Consider the following 23,799-nt stretch of genomic DNA (forward strand, 5'->3'; position numbering starts at 1 on the left):
AAAGTTGTTTACATCATCGGTGAACTTTTTTTGGGGCTCAATCATAGACTGTATAAAATATGGATGTAGGATCCGTGACGTCACCCATCTCTTTCTGAAGCGCTGTTTTGAGGCCAATCATCGGCGGCGGCCATATTGCTGCTGTCGAAAGATTGTTGACATAAAGAGGCATGCTTTGGGCCTCCTAGCCAACAGCTACAGTGTTCCTGCCTGTCAATCAAGTCAGCTGTGCCTCTCATTGGAAGACTCGTAATCTTAATATCTTCGAAATTGCCGTGTTATGGAAAAATGTACCTCCTGTACAGGGTGTGCTGATCCAGAAATGAGCTATCCAGACTACACTCGTCTTTTGTACCAGGCTGTAAACATGTTTATTTCTGCTGTAAAGATCGGCTTTTTTGAATTGGTGTGGATGTGGTTTCCGGTACTTCCAGAGCCAGCCTCAAGCGGACTCTCGATGAACTGGAGTTTTTAGCACTTCCGCATTGGACTGATATTTTTAGACCTGTATTGCCGCTTGGGGTCAATACACTGGAGGAATCCAACAAGACATCCGGAAACACGATTAGCTAATGCTAGCTGCAGCTCATTTAGCAGCCAACCTTGACCTAAAATCCCAAACATTGACATAACACTGCTTCAATGTGTAGTTTAAGAAACTTTAATCTTTTATAACACAAAAAGACAGTCTTGTTTGTTCATTTGTTTATGCATTACAAGTATGCACACTGCTGCCATTTTGTTAGCTTCGGCTAATAATTACTTCTTGGTAGCACCTCACGGTTTCTTTTCCGAAAGAAGCTAATTCTGATGGATCTTAAAAATTACTTGCTAGTGTCAGCTAAAATATATTTACAATCATTTAATCTTTTTGAATCTGATAACATTATATGAGTTACAACAACGAGAATTTTTTTAAAGGTTGTTCTTTACATTGAAGAAATCTTCACCTAAAAACAAGCTAGGCACCTTAAAACAAGGTTAGCCAGTGTTAGCAGTAGCTCAGCCATCAACCCTTCCCGACTTTCTGTATCTAAGAAAGCTACTGAGAAAATCCTGATTCAAAGATGAATGCGTTTTGCCAGCTGTAATTGTCCTAACTAGTCACTTAATTACAACTTACTGTATTTTAAAAATGTTTGGGGTCTTCTTGCGATCAAATTTTACGTCTTTTAAAGATATGCAGCACAATGAAATATCAACTGTATGGGATAAGACAAGGCATATCATAAAGTAAAACAAAGAAAAAATAAAACAAGGTATGGCGACACCCACTCCAACCCACCTCACCTCAGAATAGATCTCTGTATGATAACAACAGGGAATATTGTATTCAAAATGATAAAGGAAGTGAATGGTGACAATGACATAATTTATAATATGAATGTAAATGAAAATAAAGACAACAACAAAAGGAAATGGTCAAGTGGTACCGTGATAATGCTCAGTTATATCATAAAGTTAGACATATTCTTTGATCTTAGTTATGGATTTTAACCAGGATGAGATAGTGCTTCCTGTGGCCCCGTGCATCTTGGCCACTGAAAGGCTCCATAACAGCTATATCAAAATACGTATTAAGCCACTGAGATCTTGACAGAGAATGTGGTGATTTCCACCGTAGGGCCAGCATTTTTTTTTTGCTTGTGTTAGGCAAGCGAGTAATGTACATTTTCGAGGTCTAGATATTTTAAGCACAGAAAAATCATTCAAAAGCAGAACGGTGGGGGGTGCAGGGCACTTCACAGCCCAAGATTTTTGTAATTGCCCACATTTGTGATAGGAAACCATAATTGCTAACATTTTGCTTCCTTGATTAGCTCTCTCTTTTTTCCAATTGTTTTTTGGAGTGTTTGTATGCCCTTCTTCAGAGAGGATAGGAGAGTGGATAGAGCAGGAAACCGAAGAGTGAGAGAGAGTGGGGATTGACATGTAGGAAGGGGGCCGCAGGCTGGAATCAAATCCTAGCTGCCACATTCAGGACTACAGCCTCTGCACATTGGGCATGCAACTTCAACCACCAGGCCAAACCGGTGCCCCGACTCTTGCACTGCTTTTGTTTGCTGTCGTAACATAAGAATTTACCAAAAAATCTTTAAACCATTCATTACTAGTGGCAGCCATAATGTATATTATTGCTTTGTAGGCTTCTGCTTTGGAGAGGAAGAAATGTTACTGTTCTGGGAGGATAATAAATTACGGTATCGGATCAGTGTATTGACTAGCTTACTCGCCTTTTCCCATAAGAGCATTTTATGCAGTACCAGAGACATTTCCGATACAAGTATCTGTATCAGAACAACTCTACTTTCCACATCACAAAACCTTAAGGACCCAAAGGATTCACACACTGCACTAACTCAGCTCAATATCCTCCCCCTCATCCAAGCTTGTGACATTTGCATAGAGAGCCTTAAAGACGAGGGATAAAGAGGGATGAGAGCTGGAGAAGAGGGGAGGTAGCATATTCCTCTCCTCCCTCATTAGAATTCTCTCATCAGTCTTCCCCCATGGAGGAGGGGGGGGTTGGGTGGACATGTCAGGGTTTATTAATCGCTCCAGGAAATATTATTGACCTGGACCTTCTGCTCCCTCTCTCCCTGCTGCAGTCAGTGTCTCTGCTCCGCTGCCTCCACATTCCTCCGGTGTCCTGCCTGGACACATTACAGGACACTGCGGCACAGCGTGGAGGCTTCAACACACAGTGTCTTCATTGACTATGCACTTGGCCTGGGCTTTTATTTTCACCGCAGCTGCACCACACATACACACAAACACACCCACACACACACACACACACACACCTGCAGACTTGAGGAGACGAAGCACACCCTACTGTTCTTTATTATGGATGTGAAAGCAGCTCTGTGCTCGTTCTTTGCTCGAAATTAAACTTTCTGAATGCTTTTGTGCACAAAGAAAAAAGAAAAGAAACACCTTCCAAACTCAAGGCTTATTGGTTTTCAAATCTCACGAATTGCTTTCAAAAGAAAAAGAGGTGCATAAATCAATATGATGTGAACCCCCCTCTCTGAATGCTCAAACAGAGGAATCGATCAGGGATGCTCCTATTCACTCCTTCGCTTTCTTCAGCCTGGAGAAAATGAGGGAATGATCCGAGTCATTCAGCTGAGACTCCTGGACAAACCTCATGATGCTTCTGTTGCTTGCATGCAACGTATGTGTGTGTGTGTGTGTGTGTGTGTGTGTGTGTGTGTGTGTGTGTGTGTGTGTGTGTGTGTGTGTATGTGATGGCAAAGAGCAGAGCATGAGGGTGTAGGTGTTAAGCCCCTTGCTACCTGCTCCCTATGATCTGATGCTTCCACTTTAGCTTTGCTTAACCCCCTCATTCCTAATTTGATGTCATGCATGTTACATGCAAGGCTTTGTGTGATGTGATTTCTAATATATAGTGCACTAAGACCCAGGCATACACACACGCACATGCATGCTATGTCCTGGAAATCACACTTATCAGCATGGCATTGCCACGGAAACAGCTGAAGGAAGACAGCTGTTATCAGCTCAGAGTGGCGTTTCCTCGAGTCTCTGCACAATCTGACGTTACACTGACTTGAGCATGAATGTATGCCTTGTTAGAGTCATAAGATGCAATGCATTGAGTAGGGTCGCAAATGTGTAACCTGTGGACACATGTTTTCGATGTCCTTAACTCACATATGTAGGTTTCTGTTAATACAAAAAATGTGGATATTCGTTTAATCTTGAAAAGTGAGGTCATAAAAAGTACATTCTCTCAATGTGTAGGTAAAAATAGAAGATTTTATGTAGAGCCTATGTTACACCGGTAAGACTCTTGAAGATGTCTGAAAATGCCTCTTTCTTATGTTGGTTTAACTGTGACCGTCGTGGCTCATTACTACATTTGCTATTGGAGTGTCCTGCTGTTAAGTCTTTGTGGTCAGAAGTGCATGCCGTCATGACAGGAATTTTGCACACTGTTCTTCCCTTCTCCCCTTCTGTTTGCGTTTTGGGCTAAAAGCCCCAGACTAAAACTAGCCCTGCTGTCACACGCATGTGGGCCCTCGGGTGCCTTTCAGTTAAACGGTTGATTCTTCTTAACTGGAAGGAGCGAAAGCCAGCATGCTTCATGAAGGACTCTTGGATGGAGGATTACCTTGACCTGCTAAATATGGAGAGAGCTGCTGGTCTCTTAAAAGACTCTGACCGAGGTCTGAGTGGGCTCTGGGACATTGTCAGGAGAGGTCTGGGTTAGGAGCGTTGTACTGTATTTATTTGTGATCATGGTCAAGTTCATTGTCGTCTACCTGCTGCTGTTATATCAACTATTCAGCCTCCTAGATGTTTTGTTGTGTACCGTAACTCACCCATCATGAATTGGTTATGAATTATCATGTACCCCCCCTAAGTGTCATGTCCAGTGTTGTGGTGTCCTTTATTATATTGTATCTTTTCTTTCCTATGTCTGTTATTGTTGTGTCTTTTGTCTCTGTGTACTTGCATTTTTGAAAAATCTAAATAATAAGGAAAAAAATAGAAAAGAAACATCATCACTCCTTTTTTGTACAAACCACATTACCACAAATGTGACAACTTCATTCCTTTACTTAAAATTGAAGAGTAAAATTTTTAAAAGTTGTTGGATATATATAAATATATAATGATATTGGTTCGTTTGGTCTCCCCTGGGCTGGATGTTATCCTTGAATTTTTTTCTCAATGGGTTTGTGAGGCAGCATGATATATCAACCAGTCCTGTTTCCCTAATACTGGATTATTCTGCCTCCTTGTGGTCATGTTAGGCATTACACATTTTATTTATTTATGACAGGGCTAATGAATGACCAGGATATGAGTGTGTTGTTCCATTGTGTCTCAGTGAACTTTGCGCCGATGTGCACATTCCTGAAAGTAACAGTCACCCAATAAAGAAATATGCTTCAGATCTGTCAATAGCTTTTGTGCTCCCTAAATGGTGATATTATCCAGCGAAGCGTGTTCTCATGAATCTTCACTTTGCAAACATGTCCGCCGCTAAATTTAATATCCGTTGTCATTTTGTTTTCTCGCAGTCACAATGGTCCCACTTCTGTTTTTGGTGGCAACCACAACAACATCCAATTCCACCGGCAATGGCAACCAAACAAAAGGTAAGGGCAACAACATGAGCAATGCACCTCAACATGTGAGAATTGAGCGACACTGAAGCATGTGAGATAGCAACCAAATTTTGCATTGCAACCCTCTGCTGTCACCACCTCTCCCTGAGAAATGATGATTATGTATCTTCTACCTCAGTGCATGCATCTGTGTGATAATAGCCCTCTTCTGCAGCCTTGTTATTACCATATCACAATGAACCTCAGCAGCCCTGGACAGTAATTTACGGCTTATTGTGCGTCCTTATAAACACAGCTAATAGCCGGCTGTGTGGCTGTGACTCTTGGCTGAGTCTGCACTCTCACAGCCGCTCATTTTCTGTGATCTGATACTTATCTCTGTCGACAAAATACTGCTGAAGTCAGTTATTAAATCAGGCCTGTGACTTAAGGAGAACACGTGTGGTGCATTGCTGTGCATGTAGTATTGATTTTGTGATAATCACGTGAATGTATGAAGCCATACACAAACATATATCGCCGGCCTTGCCCCCTTCTTCCTGCTTCTTTGTTGCCGGTGCTCCCTGACCCCCGGCTCTTGCCTCTCCTTCTTCCTCAGAAGACGTTACATCCCCCAGCCAACACATCCTCCCCACCGTGCTGGTCCTGTCCCTACTGCTGCTCATCATCGCACTGCTAGCCTGGTACTTCCTCAGGTAAAAAAAAAATATATATATATAAAAAAATCTCCCACCCTGCATTCACCTCACCTCCTCACCCTCCCCTCCTCCCCGGGCCTCGCTGACTGGCTGCGGGCCAGGCCTGGGGGCAGAGCTCAGGGTGACAAACACTTCCTCCTTTAGTCACTGAGGCGGAGTTCAAGTCAGGAAGTGCTGCGAGCTGACTCCCTCTCATGCTTAGTGAGAAGAAGACAGGCTCTAACAGTGGACCTACAGAGGACAGCGGAGGAGAAATTCTGTACCACATTCGGACTAGGACTCTGTTATTGCAAGACATCAGCTAATGAGAAAGAATAGCTTCTCAAGTTTTAGATGGTAGGAAATGTAGTCTTTTATTTATGGCTAATTTGGGAGATTCTCTGTGTTGTTTAGCTCTGATATTTACATGAAATCAAATTTTGTCATCATGATATGTTTTGCTGACTGACTTTATTGTGTTTTCTGCTGCCAGGTTAAAAAACCAGAGGAAAGCAGTCGTCACAACTGTCGACAAGAAGGTACCAAATGGCATCCTGGAGGAACAAGGTAATGTTGTTTTTTAATTTGACATTAGGAGAAACAGCAAGGTAGTTTGTAAACTATGCAAGCAACAAGCTGGTACTGAAAATAAACAGTGTAAAGATGTACAGAAGACTTTCTGAAACATGAAAAAGAAAGTAGTTAGTAGACTAGACTATAAAAGGAACCATTTCTGTGAACTGTGTAGGTTGTCCACATCTGCATGGTTGATAGACTTCCTGTGGTTAATGTCAAGACAAAATGTAACTCATGCAGTCACCACAATTAATAGCCTTGTCCCACCGCATGCAAATGTTGTATATACCTTAAACTGCAGAGAGAGGAGATGTCACAGCCCTTTTAGCTGCGGTAGTTACACCTACATTTTGATGTGTGTTCAGTACGCTGACAGAAGCATCAGAGTTTACAGGAAGCAATGCGTCTTGTGGACTGTAAGTGTTCTTTAGGAAGCATTTTCTTATCTGACATAACAATGGCAGGTTGTATTCTTGGAGATTGGAATGTAACTTGGATATATGGCAAGAAAACACACAGCATAACCTTACATAACCGTAAAAACCATGGAGTGAATGTCAGGGTGTAATGGTTAACAATACACAGTGTCCACCTGGTCATTAAACAGTATGTCACTTTCACTCTTATAGTCTGCTGCACTTGGGAAGCATTACAGTGTATAATCAAGATTTTAAAAAACTGGTTGTTATGGATAAAGAAGGGTTAAAGATACATCCTCTAACACTTTTTTTTTGATTGACAAAAGTGAAAGAAGTGTTATGTTTGAGCACAGTAACTCCTCCCTTATCACAAGTGTCAAAATGTTTTTTTTCCCTTTTATGACAGCTTTGTTTCACCTTTATGAGCCTGTTAATGTGTGATATGTTTGATATGTGTTGTGTTTTAGAGTGTGGATACAGTACTGAGTCGTTATACACCACCATACCACCAGGTTAGGTATACAGGGTGGCGGTATCAGGGGCGTCGTGTTACTAACATCCTCCGAGTACTTTTCCAACTTCCATTTTGACTCTAACCGAATGTCTAGCCGGGTGCATCGGAGAGGTTTCTACTCATAAACTTGCCAACAGGGTGCTGGAAGAGGGTCCCTTGGTTCATTAACACCTGTTGTTGTTTGGTGATTTCATACTCAAACTTCTATTTTTAGTATTATGAAGGTGTTCGCAAGCACACACAAACATGATATAAGATTTGAAATCAGTTTGTGATTCATTTTGGTCTTTTAAAAGATGCACTTAAAGGCACAGTAGTGAGTTCGTATCTAATTTGTCTTTCTCAGTATTTTTCAACAAGATCCACAAGAGCAAATGGAAACTAAATTTGAACGTTTGATGTACTTTAAAATGCATTTGTTTTGAAATATATGGCCAGATTTCAATAACTTGTAAGATATCAGTGCAAATTGTAGCCATACTGCGTTTTTATATTTACTTCCTGAAGTCTTGAGGTTATGTATTTATTTCTTTATTTGTAGTCTACTTTTAGCTTGTTATCTATTCTGTATGCTGAGTAATGTGTTTCGTTCCTTCCTGTTTTTAAATGTGACTGGTGACAATAAAATCAACCTTGAACCTTGAAAAAACAGTTGGCTAGCAATCAGAGTTTGATCAATTGTGAAAAAGTTTGCTAAAAGTAATGCATAAATGGTTGAAACTAAAGTATGAATATTAACATTTAGTAATGGAAAGACTCTGAACTAGCTTAAAAGCTATCAAGAGTAAATAGCTTAAATAGTTGGCTCAAAGTAAAATATGAATTTGTGCTGCTTTTGATCTGTGCAGCACTTTGGTCAACCCCAGTTGTTTTGAACGTGCTCTATAAATAAAGTTTGAGTTGAGTTCAGTTGCATCAATGCATAAAATGAAAGCCTGAAATTAAAATAGCCAGTTAGCAAGAATATAGGGGTAATTAATAGTAAGCTTGAAATAATGGCTCAACAGCTAAAATTGGTAATTTAAAAGGAAATAGTTTGAGTAGACCGAGCTTAAAGTAATGGATAAATGTAGAAAACAACAGCTAAAAGTAAAGTTTGAAGAGGTACACAGATAAAAGGTTTGTTATTAAGCTAATGTATCATCTAAGTGTTGATAATTAATAAGTATAAAGTTAACAGTTTGTAAGTTTAGCTCAAGTAGCCTAGAGTTAAGTTGGAATACTGGTAGTTAGCATGAAGTAATGACTAAATGGTTGAAGTTGATCGCGTAGAGTTTTCTAAAAGTGTTTGAAAAGTTGGATAAAGTAACGGTTAAAGGTTAAAAGTGTTAGTTCAAAATGATAGCAAAGTAAAGTGGTTGTAGAAAGTTTTAAATAATGGATTTATGTTTTGAATAGACATCCAAAGGTAAATAAATAAATCCATATAGCCTAGAGTAAATGGTTGACAAATAGAGTGTCTGCTCCTCAGAGTCAGTTATAATGCAATATCGGCCCAACATACTGAAACATAAAGCCCACTTTCACATATAATTAATCATGTTTAAAACTCAGTAGACCAAGAAGACACATTTGGAATAGGACAGGACAGGGGTTGTTGTCAAGATGCTCTTGAGAAATCACATTGAGAAATCCTGATTTAATTAAACCCAATCCTGTTTCGAAGTAATTTCTCATCGTAAGTCATTCAATAACTGAATCAATTAAAGGTTTAATCAGTATTTTCATTAACCCACTAAAAATCCCCCTCCATAACATTCAACCCAATCAATCCACCAGGGATAATAAACTCACTTACCTTTCTCCTCACAGAGCAACAGACGGTGGTCCTACTCCCAAGATCCCCGTCGGCCTCCAAGACCTACTTACCCATCTCAGTTGACCACCTAGAGGAGGAGTACCGGCTCCGCTCTGCTGACGATGGCAAGCTCTTCAGGGAGGAGTACAATGTAAGCATACGCACCTCTGCACCTAGAGGTTAGAGTAAGAGGTGGTGTCAATGGGCAACTGGTTAAAGTCACTTTGGTTAGAGTTGGTGCAATGTCGACACCAATAAAAGTATTGATAACAGCCTCTAATAATGCCTAAAATGTGGTATCAGCAGGTAGTGGTGTTTACATGGATAAAAGTGTTAGAAGACTTAAGTCATTGTGTTTAGAGTATTAATATTGATGTTGTTACAATTGTGGTATTTGCTAGTATGCATTCTAACCAATTAGCTCCCAAATTATTTGGTTTCAGCTGAATTTCCATGAGGCAATAACATTCATCAACACTTTGTGCTGGCAGAGTGTAATATTGGTGAAAGCTAGAAATAACGCACAGGGGTTTTTCAACAAATAATTTGTACTGGTATGAATTTTATCACACTAGCTTTAGAGGGAAACTTGATAAAGGCCAATACTAAGGTTTCAAAAGGGGGTACACTGTAAAACATTATAGCCCCAATTAGTTATATCCATTAACATTTTTTCTTTAACTCAAAGAGCCTGAGGAAGTTTTAGACTTTGAACTAGGCTATATGAGTTTTGGAATGTAAAAATTGCAAGAATTAATTGTTTGGACGATTTAGATATTTTGTCATGTTCAATGAACTAGCTTTTTCAAGTTCTAAATTTAAAAAATAAAAGAACAAAAGAAGCGAGAATAGGGGATTTTGATATATGTTTATATCTATTTATTAAGGTTAATTTATTTTATCTCTATTATGTTCTTTTACATGTTTCCTTTGGTTGTAGGAGTATGCATGTAGTGCTGTTGATAGTTTAGTGAATGGAAAGGTTGGAGGCTTTTAAGTTAAGCCAATTCTTCTTCATCCACCATCCTGCCCAGGACCTTTTTGGTTTGGTTTCTTTAACATTATAGTATCATATGAAGAAAAAAAAACCTAAAAGGGTGCACAATATTATTTTCTTTGAAGCTATCTCTGTTTTACCTGATACTAGCTAGTTTGCATGGTCAATAATGCTTGGTGGTATGTGGATTTTAACATAGCCTACTGGTATACATACTTACAATCATTTGTCAAAATAACTGATGCAGCTAAGTTAAAAAAAAATTAGAAACAGAAATTCTCCTAGCTTATAAAGACAATTAAAAACAAATTGATGAAGTTATTTTAACTTAATAAAAACTTGAAATTTGCATTGAAACAACAGAGAAATGTGTGTTTGTTCAAGTAGGTAAGACAAGTTTTATAACTACAATAAAACTATATAATTCATTGTTTTAACTTGCAGTGTAAAGTTGAATTAATGAAATATCAAAAGTTAATTAACATACATAACTTAAACTGCCATATTGTGACAACTAGTACATTATAGTTAAATCAACTTTGTGAACTTTAATTTTGGATTTAAGACAAGGCTCATTTTGAAGTTGAATGAACTTACATTTTCAAGTTAAACCAGCTTGAAATGTCTTACAGTGTACCTGACATGATGAAAATGCTTTGAAAAATCTCCAATTGAGGCTCATTCATACACACTGTTTATAGGATTGTTCAAACTTGAATGATTGCGTTCTGTTTAGCTTTTTGTTTGTTTTGATAAAGGTTGTTTTAGGTTGTGTTAATTTAAACTCATTAGAAATACAAGGCCAGCAATGGTCATATTTTTAAAGCTGGTTTTGTTCATGTAAGTAAGAAACTGTAAAATAGGTATATCCATTGGGATTGTATACGATAAAAGTAGTCATTGTGTTTCTGATACATTTTAGATATCTTGAGCCCAAACAGTTGACGTGTGCTGTGCTTTTGACATTGGCAACAAAACTCCTTGTAAAATATCTAAAATTTGATTTAAAGGATTTTCCCACAACAACTTCATGGAAAGACAGAATATCATTGTGTGTCTATTTCAATTCAGGAAAACTACTGGAAATATAGAGTCTGTGTCACATTGCCCATGACACATATCATATGCATAAAAAATACCCCTCTTCCTATTTGTGACTGCGTTTGAGGATCTGAGTCAAGATAAAGTAATGACTCAGACTTCATGTAACGCATACAGGTATGAATTTATTGAGAAGGTTCGTCATCCCAGAGAGAGAGGAAGTTATGGTTCCCTGCTTTTAATAGAGGGCTGTTCACTGTATAGGTAGCAGAGGAAGTGCCTACATTAAAGCTGAACAAAGACATACGTAAAGCAACACAATGCACATGAGTTTTTAAAAGTCACGCTGATTTTCAGTATGGGAGCTATAGAATTAAACTTTAATTGTGCTTTGCAGTCGTTGCCTGGGGGCAATGCCCATGGGACGTACGAGGAGGCCAACAAGGACGACAACAAGGAGAAGAACAGATACCCCAACATCCTCCCATGTGAGTGTACTTTCTGTTCTGTAGGAACTAGTTTTTCTTTTGACTCACACCCAGAGCTCGCAGTTTCCTGCCTGTGTGTTCACGTGTCTTGATCTTTTTTTTCTTTTCTTTTTTTTTTTTTACAATTCAGATACAGTAGATCCTCCCCCACGGCTCATGCATTTATTCACAGTGAATCACATACACACAGTTTCCTTACCTGTCTTACTTTTTATGGTGGAAGTTCCTGTCACACATTTATGTCTCATCTGTATCACTATTATTATTATTTTAAAACCAATTAACTGTGATTCTCAAAGGAGTAGTTTGACACTTTTGCTATCTTCATCGCTGAGGTTTAGATGAAAGATCGATAACACTCTCACATCGGATTAACAAATGTTTGGCTGCAGCTTTGAAAATGCCAACTCCCCCTATTGCTTCCAGACTTTGCTAAGCTAAGTTAGACATAATGTTCTTATATAGTACATTCTTAAAAGGTCAGTCTGTTCCTTTGATGTCCTTTCATACTTTACAGTACGAAGACAGGCTCTGTGGTTTCTTTTGTTTCTTGGCTCTGTTAAAAATAAACCTAAATCCCTGCCAGAACCTCTAAAGATCACAAAAATAGAACCTTTTATCTCATTTACTTCATATGTGCTGAAAAACAGGAAAAATAGATATTTTGAGGAAGCATTGCACCAGACAGCAGTTCCCAGGCAGCTAACAGTGATACGAGGAAGTTAGTACTGATGATTTTGTTAACTTTTGGAAAAGCTAGCTTTGCCCTACTGCTGTAACCGTAATGGCAAAATGAGCTTAGTGGATACTTTAGCTTCATATTTAAGACTTCAGAGGAATACCCGTCTTGTTGTCTAAATCAAAATGTAAAAGAAAACCTGCCGACTATTTAAGACAGTAGGCATGTTACCAAAACAGGCTTTCTGTTTTTTTCCATCACGTATACAAAAAACACTGTAATCTCTAAAAATAATTAACATCTTAAATATTTCTTTGTTGTAATTTTCTGGGCCATTTTTGCCTGATTTGATAGGACAGCTGAAGAGAGACTGGAAATGTTTTATGAGAGTGTGGGAGAGCAGGCTTTAACCGTTTAATTAAAATGGCTTCCAAACACTTTATATATTACTCATATCGTCTGCATAAGAAGTCACACGGAGATGTTTTAAACATGATATGTGCCAGATTATCAGTGTTAGACAAAGTAAACAGCTTCATTACTTATGTCAAAGTATAGAGAGGTCAAATATTACTCAAATACAAGTGAAAGTTGCTCTGTGAAATTATTACTTGAGTTTAAGTACTGAAGTACTTGCTTTTAAAAATACTTAAGTATTAAGTACTTCTTAAAAAATCTCAAAACATTGTATTTTCACAATACATAAATGCAGTCAAGAATGCATAGAATACAGTTACATCATGTTTATTTAGAAAACATTACTTGAAATCTCTAAAAACTATACCATGGAATAAAAACAGCAACTCGGTTACTCCAAGCACAGACAACTTAGTTTGAAATGTTCATCTGGAATGAAATAAACGTTGCATAGCTCAACACGCTTTCAAAAACCTCTAACACGGGCTGAAGATATGGCCATGGGTGCTCAGGTGGAGAATTATAACCACCATTACCACCTCCAAATGAACTGCCTGATCTGAGTGAAATGTGCTCTGTGTTTGCTCCATGTTCAACCGTGGAGACGCACGATATACAGGTATGACTAAACCACTGAGACAAACAGAACTACACAAACACATTTTACTGTCTTTGGGATCAGATTTCAGAAAAGAGAAGGAAATTCATGAGCTGACTTCAAAGCTAAAGTAGTGAGTAACTAGAGCATTGATAGAAATGTAGTGCAGTAAAAAGTACAATAATTGCCTTCTGAATGTAGTGGAGTAAAAGTAATAAGTTCCCCCAAAAAATAATACTCAAGTTTAAGTACAGATACTCAAAAACTGTACTTAAGTACAGTACTCCAGTAAATTTACTCCGTTACTGTCCACCACTGCAGATTATGTCTATGGTCAGGCAACCAAGTGAAACTCAGGGACATTTCTGCTGCTGGATTTTTGCTGGTTTTAGCTTTCCTCCCAGAAAAAAATCAGTCTGCTTGGTAGGCTAAGCTAAGCTGGTGGATGTAGCTTCATATTTACCAATCAAACACAAGAGGGACATAGTTTTTGTTCTATTTAAGGTTTGAGCATTATGACAGATTCTGTGTTCTTAATTTTTTTCTTTTGGCCCATTATTTCCAATCCTTATGCTAAGCTAACTGGCTGCTGTTGCTTCGTATTTACCATTCAGACATTACAGGGATATCATCATTTTTGTCAAACAAATGGAAGCAAATTAATTTACCGAAACGTTGAAAATGTTATTTTACTGTTCTAAGTGTTGCTTGCTTCGTGTGAAATCAGACTGCAACGACAGACTGTTCGTATTATTCGATATTTTATTGTATACAGAACTTCTCAAGAGCATAAATTTGTGCAATGTTTCTACCTTATTAAAAAGACAATTTGCTGCATAGGTTTTTGAAGAATATTGTTCTTCTTGTCTTAATCTGCAAGATTTACAGATTTCTCAGAAAGGGGAACTATTTCTTTAATACTCCCAGTCCTCCACATCTACTGTTTCAGAGTACAGACTCTGTGTGTGGTGTTTTTCCACTGTAATCTTCTCAACTTTTCAATGTTATTTTCACAAACAGATGATCATTCCAGAGTGGTGTTGACTCAGCTGGATGGAAATCCCTGTTCAGACTATGTGAATGCTTCTTATATTGATGTGAGTAGTGCTTTTTTCCTGTTTTTCCATTATTTGGTTCTTTCTTTTGTGAAATGGCAACACTACCTCTGCCTCGATGAAAATTACAATCTTCTACTTTCTTATGTCAGTATGTTTTCTCATATTTGTTTACATAGTTTCACGCAATACTGGTTGTTGGTACCAATGTCACTGCAGAGTCTGTTACCAGATATGCAGGAAATGTCAATGCACTTCTGTTTATCGCACATTTAGGGACCTTATGGTACAATTCTTAATTGACTTTATGCTCCTTTTTGTCAGGGATTCACGGAAAAGAACAAATTCATTGGAGCACAAGGTAAGAACAGTTGAATTAAGAGTAACTTGATTTTTGCTGGGTGTTTTTAAAAGTAAACTTAAGACTTACCTTTTTAATCTAGCTTTTAATTTGTAGTAATTTATTTTTAGCCCTGGACTGCATTATTATTTGTATTATTATTATAATAATAATAATTTTAATCATTGCTTTAACATGTATTTATCTTATTTAATTATTTATTTATCTATTTATTTCTTGTATTCATCTGATCTTGTTATTGCTACCTAATTTTGAACTTTTCTTTCCACTATAACTTATTTTATTGATTTTACTGTATTGATTTTTATTTTATTTTTAAGTATTTTATTTACAATCATGCCTTTTATAATTTTAACAGTGCTGTTGTTTTCTGTCTCTCTGTTATTCTGTGAAGCACTTTGGGCTACATGTTTTTAGGTATGAAAGGTGCTACATAAATAAAGTTGAGTTAGGTTGATAATCAGCCTCATGTCTTTAAAATTGATTTGTAATTGTAATAACCAATGATCTGTTTTATTCCACAGGTCCCAAGGAAGACACTGTAGCAGATTTTTGGAGGATGATATGGGAGCAGAAAGTAGCAACTATTGTCATGCTGACAAATCTGAAAGAAAGGAAAGAAGTGAGTGATTCTTTTGGCCATTTTCTTACATGTGTCTTGAAGAAGTGTGTTATATTTAAAAGAAAAAAGACGCCAGTGTTTCTTCTGCAGTTAAGTCTTGTACTCTGCGTAAGGATTAATGGACTATTACACAAAGAGATTTAAGTAGAAAATTGCTTCAAATAGACGTCATTGGTAATGGTCAGAGGTGAAAGCGTGGGCTTTAATTTAAACCATTCATTTCACACCTGTAATCTCCCCTCTGACATCTCTTTTCTATACTTAAATTGTCTTCATTGTGAAGCATGTGAACCAGAGCTCATTGACTGAACAAGGGAACACGGCTCAAAAGATCAATAGGAGGAGAATTGGTGAAGATTAAAATCAGCATGTGGATGGGCTAAAATCAATGGCTACATAATGTGCAATTAGGTCCTCTGAGGGAGTGTCATAATCACACTCAGAGTCTTGTATTGAGTGGATTCACCTCTCTCACTTACACTAATATGGACTCACTGGCTGTGAAATTGAAGCATGTGTGATTTTGCACTTTATTTTTTTGGTCTGTTGAAAGAAAGTCCTTTTTTTTTAAGTGTCTAATACATTAAATAATGGCTGTTGTCTCCCTCAGGACAAGTGTAACCAGTACTGGCCGGATCAGGGCTGTTGGACGTATGGGAACGTGAGGGTGGCTGTAGAGGACTTCACGGTGCTCGTGGATTACACCATACGCAAGTTCTGTGTACAATATGTGAGTTTCAAGAAGTTAAACCTTTGTAGGTCATAGGGATTGTGAATTAACAGAAATGTGGTCGGTGTTTGTGAGACCTTTTGTATCCTGTGCGATTTAGTTCCTTTTTCATAGTAAGCCAAAGAGAACATTCTCTAAACACGTAGCAGCATTGAATTACATTGGAAAAAGAAGTGTTACTCCAAGGCAGTGAGCCTCATTCACCAGTATCTCTTTCTTCTTCTATTTTGAAGAATGTTCCTAAGAAAAGTCAGAGTTGTATGCACTTGTGTTGAGCAGAAACAAGTCGAGTATGTCCAATTTAGAATCTTTAAAGATTGTGCCCTTCAAATGCAAGAAAAATACTGTATTCATCACAAACATACATAGTGGACGATATCACTCAGTTAAAGAACACAATCAGTGGAAAGGGAGAACGCAAGATAAAGTGAAATAAAATAGGTTGATCTGAAATCTGGGGGGGTAAAAAGACAATAGCCGGAAACAGAACAGATGCTGACTTTATCAAACTTTAATTTTGAGGGATCAATGCAAATGGGACACCAGTTTAGATCAGCAGTCATATCATGTGCCCCATGTAAAAAGGGTATAGTCCGCAAAGCTGGCGATATGCAAATTGATGGTACAGTTACACTAAAAGCAGCAGCTGTTAAACAAACGATCAACAGGTTAGTCATTTAAATAGGCTAAGTGTGTTTAAAGGCAATGTCAAGTCAAGTCAAGCTTTATTTATAAAGCACATTTAAAAACAACCTCAGTTGACCAAAGTGCTGTACAGTGATTAAGAAACAATATAATCATACACATATATAACAATAAACAAAAACAATAAAAGAATAGTGAGAGCTCAATTTAGGAAATAAAAAGAGTAAAAAAAGTAAAAAGCCAAGGATTCTTGCTTAACTGGGACTGAACGCCAAGGAAAAAAGATGGGTTTTCAGTAGTGTTTTAAAGAGCTCATCAGACTGTGCAGCTCTAACCTGGAAAGGTAGGCTGTTCCACAGCTTTGGGGCCGCCACTGAGAAGGCTCTGTCCCCACGAGTAGAGAGTCTGGAACCGAGGTACTGCCAGGAGCAGTTGGTTTGATGACCTAAGTGCTCAGGAAGTACTGTTGGGCTGTACAAGATCTGATAAATCAGACGGTGCCAGACCATTTAATTAAAAACAATGAATAAAACATAAAGTTCCTAAAGTTAACAGGCAACCAGTGCAAAGATGCAAGGACAGAACTGATGTGATCACCTTGTTTCTAATGTATTATTGTTGTAAGTGTTCTCCGTTCAACCTTTATATAGTGTTCAGTTTATATTCAGAATTTAACATTTTTCAGTTCAGAGTAGACCAAACATTGATGGGTTAAAAAAGAGGTCGACTCCATCATTTAGATAATGTTTGTTGAGACGTTATTCAACAATTTAAAGACCCAAAATGAAGGAAAACATAATCATCAATAGTTTTGCATTTGCATCGGCCCTGAAATGTGTGTAAGTCTACTCCTATGCGTTTGTAGATATTATTGAAGAAACATTAATTATTGCCATAATAATTGAAAATTGTGGAAGTTGGTTTTAAGATTACATTTCTTCATAATAGTTGAAGTTTGGAGCCCACTGTTCCCAAAGTGTTGGCCAATCAGGTACTACAGAGGGACTATGAGAAGTCAGTCACAATTATCTATAACAAGTTTCATTTGTGAGTTTAATAATCTTATAATTACACTGCTTTTGCTGATTTACATTGTTAAGTTAATGCTGATGGATTGTATATTTGTTGTGCATTGGTATATGCTCATTTTCAGATGGAACCTTTTAAGTCTTAAAATAAAAATATATTGAGAAACAATTCACTTCAGTCTTCAGCTTTGACTAGTTTTGCGTGTTCTCAGATATTCATGTCTTTACGCTTTTGGGGAAATTTAAGGTGTTGTTAAAATGTCGTCTGTGCTCTTTCCCTTTGTTTTTGTCTCTAAGCAGCAAGCAAGCGATGTTGCTAAGACTCCCCGGCTTGTCACTCAGCTTCATTTCACCAGCTGGCCTGATTTTGGAGTTCCTTTCTCTCCCATCGGCATGCTCAAGTTCCTCAAAAAGGTCAAGACGGTCAACCCACCGTTCTCTGGGCCTATTGTTGTCCACTGCAGGTACCAGAATGCTTGTTTGTTATGTTGTTGTTCCCTTGGTGCTTTTATTTTCCAATTAGTCTCCATGACGATAAATATTTTTCAGCCTGAGTATCTCCTTTGTGTGTCTGCTGGAAAACACGCTGTCATCTATGGCTGGAAATATTTGGAGTGACTGGAGCAGTACATGTGTTTACAGGCACAGATGTCCCTTTGTTTCACTGCTGTTGTCCATTAACATGTCAGTGTCAGCTGAGGGTTGTGGTTTGTTTTGTGTCCCTGCAGCGCTGGTGTTGGGAGGACAGGAACCTTCATCGTGATAGACGCCATGATCGACATGATGCACGCGGAGCAGAAAGTTGACGTGTTTGGGTTCGTCGCTAAGATACGAGAGCAGCGCTCGCAGCTCGTTCAGACAGATGTGAGTCGGAAACAGGATATAACACTGAACCTTGACAGCTAATGTGTCAATTAACCCTCCTTCAGTCATCTGTAGGTGTTCAAATGTGCTCATGCATAGTGTTGTTTGTGTGTGTGTCCCCTCCACAGATGCAGTACTCATTCATCTACCAGGCCCTGCTTGAATACTACCTCTATGGAGACACGGAGCTGGACGTGTCGTCGCTCGAAGGACATCTGCACAAACTGCACAACACCTTTGCAACCGGTGACCGGGTGGGCCTAGAGGAGGAGTTTAAGGTACAATACTCTTATTTCATATCCCATATCCATAAAAGATGTATTCTAACCTAATACCAGTTTTGTTACAAAACAAAAGTAAGAAATATACTTCTCAAGTTAATAACCGTAATAGAAGTCATACCTGAATAAGACGCAAATTAAACTTTTTTCCTGCGTGAATACTTCCTTTGCATTCAGCAATGTGCAGTTGTGTAGCTCTTTCTAGCACCACCTGTTATCGCTGTGTTGCTAGCTTCTTGTACGGTAGTTAAGCCCAGCCTACGTTAAAAGTTGTCATATCCAGACAGACCCACTGCTTGTGACTCGCGACATGCCCCTCTGCTGGTCATTTGTTGTCTTAAATTGAGCAGTCTTTTTAATCGAACCAGAACTCCACATGGTTTATTTACTTTATATTTTACAAACATTTTCTTCTAAAGCATGATCAAGACCTTACAGAGGAGGAAAGCATTAAAAAGTGGCCTCACTATGTATAAAGTCCTTTACACCTTTAAACGATTGCCCACTTCTTTGTGCACCATCTTTTTGGTTAAATACCATAACATAATAAAATACCTCTCTATGCAATTTATGTCAATCTTTATCAATCAATCAATATTTATTTATTTAGCGCCAAATCCCAACAAACGTCATCTCCAGACGCTTTTAAAAACATAGCAGGTCTAGACCATACTCTATATTACATTATTAACAAAGACCTAACATCAAGACAGTGTAAGACTCATTCTGATCTCGTCTCAATCCACCATGAGCAGAGCCCTTTGCAGTATTTATTTAAGTTACAGTGGCAAGGACAAACTTCCTTTAACAGGCAGAAACCTCAAGCAGAACCAGACTCATGTTAGACAGTCTTATTTTCCTCGACCGAGTTGAAGTTGGAAAGAGGGATAGAGGAGATGAAAAGAGAGATGATAGTGGTGAGACAGATAGTAGTAGTTGTAAACTAAAGTGGTATATGGATGGCATCAGTGTAAAGGATGCAGCCCACTTTTTGGATGAAATTAAAGGTATCGAAAGAGTGTCTTATACCAAATGTAATGCTCAATGCGGTTGAAAAAAAAAGTGTGTACAGAAATTATTTTTCAGCATTAAAAAAGAAGAATAAGTAAAAGTAGTCCCTGCACACTTGAACACAGAAACTGAAAAAAACAAGCACAAAGCATTACAGTTGTATTAGAGCTTTCAAAGCCTTTTCATCTCCATTATACTTATATTAACTAGTTGTAACATCAAGGTGTTACATCTCTAAGTTTGATAATTGTTGTATTTATGACTTAAAATTCAACTGTTTTATATTTAATATATATATATAGGCCTAACAAACAATTCCAGATGGTAAAGTGAGCATTGCATACGACAGGCATGTCCAAAGTATGGCTCAGGGGCCAATCCCAACCCAAGGTCCACTTAATTATGGCCATCTTAAAATGTGATATTAATAGCACAGATATTAATCACATTCTGAATCATCTGTACATATGCAGTTTCTTTCAAGCACACAAAAAAACTAAAGTCAATCCAGAAACGTCTCAAAAAGCTTCATATGGACTACTATAAAGCCAAAGCTCTGAATATTCTGCAAGAATATAATTAGGAGGAAACACAAGAACCCTTTAAGGGGACCGGTTTTTCAAATTAATGATTTTATCATGATGTGAAAATGTTCTTGATGAACACTAAAAGTTCAGAAGACACAAAAGAGGACACAAGACAAGATCAACATTATGAAATTGTGCAGAAAAGGTAAAATTTGGTGCATAAAAATAGTTCATAATGCAAGATAAGAATTAATTAGTTCTTAAATTGTTGTCTGCTGGTCTGAAAAGTCTTAAAAACAACATGAAATAGAAGTGTGATGAAATCCAGATTGTGATCCTGCCATAGAAAAATAATGAGACAATATTTTTCCCACATTGCCCGACCCTAATGAAAAACATTTTCCTCCAGAAGAAGATAAAGTTTGCTAATGTTTATGCGGGTTGTGGAGAACTGAGGACTACCTACTTACTGTTTTATTCAGAAAAAATGTAAAATAATTGTTATTAAATAGAGATTTCATATATAACTTTTACGATTCCTAAGTCTCAGTAGGAGAGAATGGCCCTGAGGTATTCTGACAACATCAAATGTGGCCCTCTTTGAAAAAAGTTTGGACACCACTGGTATACGATACGAGTCATATTCCTCTCATTTTACCACTACATGTACAGAGATCCTGTTGCTTCAACCCAAAACATGTTTAAAATCAACAAAACAACTGTTTACTTTTTCCTTCTTTTTGCACTTTTGTCTACTTTTCCTTTTTTAATCATTGAGAAGAACCATGGTGATCAGTCACAGGCTTGACTCTGTTTTTTTTTGGTTTTTTACATCTGCCCAGAAACTGACTAACATGCGAATAATGAAGGAGAACATGAGAACGGGGAACCTTCCTGCCAACATGAAGAAGAACAGAGTTCTGCAAATTATTCCATGTAAGACAAAAGGGGACTTCAAATAGATTGTGGCCTCCATGTTATATTGTTGATCACTTTTGAGAGCCCTGTGCTCAGCTGCATTTATATATGTTAGTTTTTTCTTTGTATGCCTGATAATCTGTGAACATGCCACAAGCTGCTTTATTCTGAAGGTTTTTTAGGAGTTTCCTGTTTTGTTTTCCTTTCAGATGACTTCAACAGAGTTATTCTCTCCATGAGAAGAGGTCAGGAGTTCACCGATTACATCAACGCATCTTTTATAGATGTAAGTAGATTTCCTGACCTTATGCCTACGCATCTGCAACAGTCAATAACTGTTCCTGCAAATGCTTAACACAGGATATATAAAGCTGAACAAAGGCGTGTGTGTGTTTTTTGTGTCTCAGGGCTACAGGCAGAAGGACTACTTCATTGCCACCCAAGGCCCTCTGACCTCCACAGTGGAGGATTTCTGGAGGATGGTGTGGGAGTGGAAATGTCACTCAATTGTAATGCTCACTGAGCTCCAGGAGAGGGAGCAGGTAAGCTGTGAAAGCTGCTGACAGCAAGCGTGCAATGATTGATGGCTTCATAAACCATTACAACCAGCCATGAGCCAGAACTGTGTTTGAAGATGTAAATGTCACAATTTTAAATGCAAGTCTTTTTATTTTCAAGCTGTAAATTAACACTGTATTTGTGTGTATTGCAGGACAAATGTTGCCACTACTGGCCCACAGAGGACACAGTCACATACGGAGATTACACAGTAGAGCTGAAGGGAGACACTTTGTGTGACACCTTTAGCCTACGAGACTTGGTACTCACCTTTGTCCCGGTAAGCAAATCACCATGTACTATCACGCAGACATTATGTGGTGCAGCAACACCTCATTACATTTGCCTGTCAGGATAAAAGTCATTATAGGCTCTCCTGATTTGACTCTGTTATCACTGTTTTAATGTTTTTTTATTCTTTAGAGTTAGATTGCTTTCACTTAAAATCATTACTGGGTCACTTAACTGAATTCACTGTAGACTTTGAGTGTTGGTGGAATATATATGTCAGTTACTCAGGTGAAAGACAGATTACAGTTGACGCTCCTCATGTGAAAAAGGTAGTGTTTCATTGGGTGTTTGTATGTGTTAAACCATAAAGCCCATATGTGAAGTTTTCATCTGGTTGTGAAACAGACTGAAATTAACACCAACGCCTCTTTGTGGCCTACAAAGGCCAAATAAGACCACTAGCAACAAGATTGACAAATACTATAATGAATGTTTTAATGCCTGAAGTCGCTGTGAGTGGGGTAGGTGTCAGATCAGATAACCGTCTAAAGAGATCTTCTCACAGATAGGACAAGATATACATACTGTTTGTTTGTTTGTTTGTTTGTTTGTTTGATTGTGTGTGTGTGTGTGTGTGTGTGTGTGTGTGTGTGTGTGTGTGTGTGTGTGTGTGTGTGTGTGTGTGTGTGTGTGTGTGCGCGTGCGTGTTTGCGCGTGCGCTTGTGTGAGTGCAAGCAAGTGTTTTTACAATGTGATGTTTTAATTGTGACCTGCCAAGGGACTGCAGATGTAAATTAGCTTTAAGCTAACTCTGGTACAATGCATCAGATGGTGACATTTATGTTAAATATTGTACATGGTCCCTTTACAAATAAATTGAATTAAAAAAAAAAAATAATAATAATAATAAAAAAAGTTCAGCAAAGTGATTAGTTGCACCTCTTTGTCCACAGGGGGGTGCCAAAATCAACACAAACCAACTCAACTCATCTCAACTTTATTTATATAGCACCTTTCATACATAAAAACATGCAGCCCAAAGTGGTTTACAGAATAACAGAGAGACAGAAAACAACAGCAATGGTAAGATTAAAAAAAGCATGATTAAAAAGAAAATACTTGAAAATCGACACAGTAAAATTTATCAAATAAGTAAGAGTGGAAAGAAAAGTTAAAAATAAGGTAGAGTTAATAAACTCAGATCAACACAATCAATAAATAGATAAATAAATAATTAAATTTATAAATAAATGAATATTTTTTATAAATAAGATAAATCAGTGTTAAAGCAATGATTAAAATAATAATGATTAAAATAAAAAGACAAATAAGAACAAATAAGAAAAATAATAATAATGCAGTCCAGGGCTAAAAATAAACTACTCCAAATTCAAAGCTAGATTAAAAAGGTAAGTCTTAAGTTTACTTTTGAAAACACCCAGAGGGCTCGCTGTTCTGATGTCCACAGGCAGAGAGTTCCACAGCTTAGGGGCATACAAACAGAAAGCTTTCCAAAAAATCTATCTTTAATCAATCTTTATTTATATAGCGCCTAAATCACAACAAATGCTATCCTAAGATATTCTGTTAGTTACAGAGCAAGGGCTAGAGCGCATTCTATGTTACATTATTTACAAAGACCCAACATCATGACAGGATAAG

General features: G+C 37.8%; 1 protein-coding gene and 1 long non-coding RNA gene across 10 annotated transcripts in view; one reads left to right on the forward strand and one right to left on the reverse strand.

The window, feature by feature from the left end:
- The window catches only part of ptprea (protein tyrosine phosphatase receptor type Ea), a 95,132-nt gene that overhangs the window by 68,294 nt on the left and 3,039 nt on the right, over positions 1-23,799 (forward strand). For 2 of the 9 annotated variants that reach the window (XM_034708014.1, XM_034708015.1), the window contains 16 exons: positions 5,055-5,132; positions 5,701-5,797; positions 6,273-6,346; positions 9,101-9,237; positions 11,522-11,612; positions 14,327-14,403; positions 14,686-14,722; positions 15,247-15,344; positions 15,955-16,074; positions 18,045-18,211; positions 18,476-18,611; positions 18,740-18,889; positions 21,273-21,366; positions 21,558-21,634; positions 21,756-21,890; positions 22,061-22,186. In XM_034708014.1, the coding sequence (XP_034563905.1) occupies positions 5,060-5,132; positions 5,701-5,797; positions 6,273-6,346; positions 9,101-9,237; positions 11,522-11,612; positions 14,327-14,403; positions 14,686-14,722; positions 15,247-15,344; positions 15,955-16,074; positions 18,045-18,211; positions 18,476-18,611; positions 18,740-18,889; positions 21,273-21,366; positions 21,558-21,634; positions 21,756-21,890; positions 22,061-22,186 (1,689 nt within the window). In that variant the 5' untranslated portion in view covers positions 5,055-5,059. Of the gene's footprint in view, positions 1-5,054; positions 5,133-5,700; positions 5,798-5,994; positions 6,137-6,272; positions 6,347-7,200; positions 7,287-9,100; positions 9,238-11,521; positions 11,613-14,326; positions 14,404-14,685; positions 14,723-15,246; positions 15,345-15,954; positions 16,075-18,044; positions 18,212-18,475; positions 18,612-18,739; positions 18,890-21,272; positions 21,367-21,557; positions 21,635-21,755; positions 21,891-22,060; positions 22,187-23,799 lie in introns of those variants that run through there. The other 7 variants (XM_034708016.1, XM_034708017.1, XM_034708018.1 and 4 more) reach the window with 7 other exon arrangements.
- The window catches only part of LOC117830081, a 63,429-nt gene continuing 48,009 nt past the window's right edge, over positions 8,380-23,799 (reverse strand). Inside the window, exon 5 of the long non-coding RNA XR_004634724.1 lies at positions 8,380-9,259. This is a non-coding gene — a long non-coding RNA (uncharacterized LOC117830081). The remainder of the gene's footprint in view (positions 9,260-23,799) is intronic.

This window comes from Notolabrus celidotus, chromosome 18 (assembly GCF_009762535.1).
Source record: "Notolabrus celidotus isolate fNotCel1 chromosome 18, fNotCel1.pri, whole genome shotgun sequence".
NCBI lineage: Eukaryota > Metazoa > Chordata > Actinopteri > Labriformes > Labridae > Notolabrus > Notolabrus celidotus.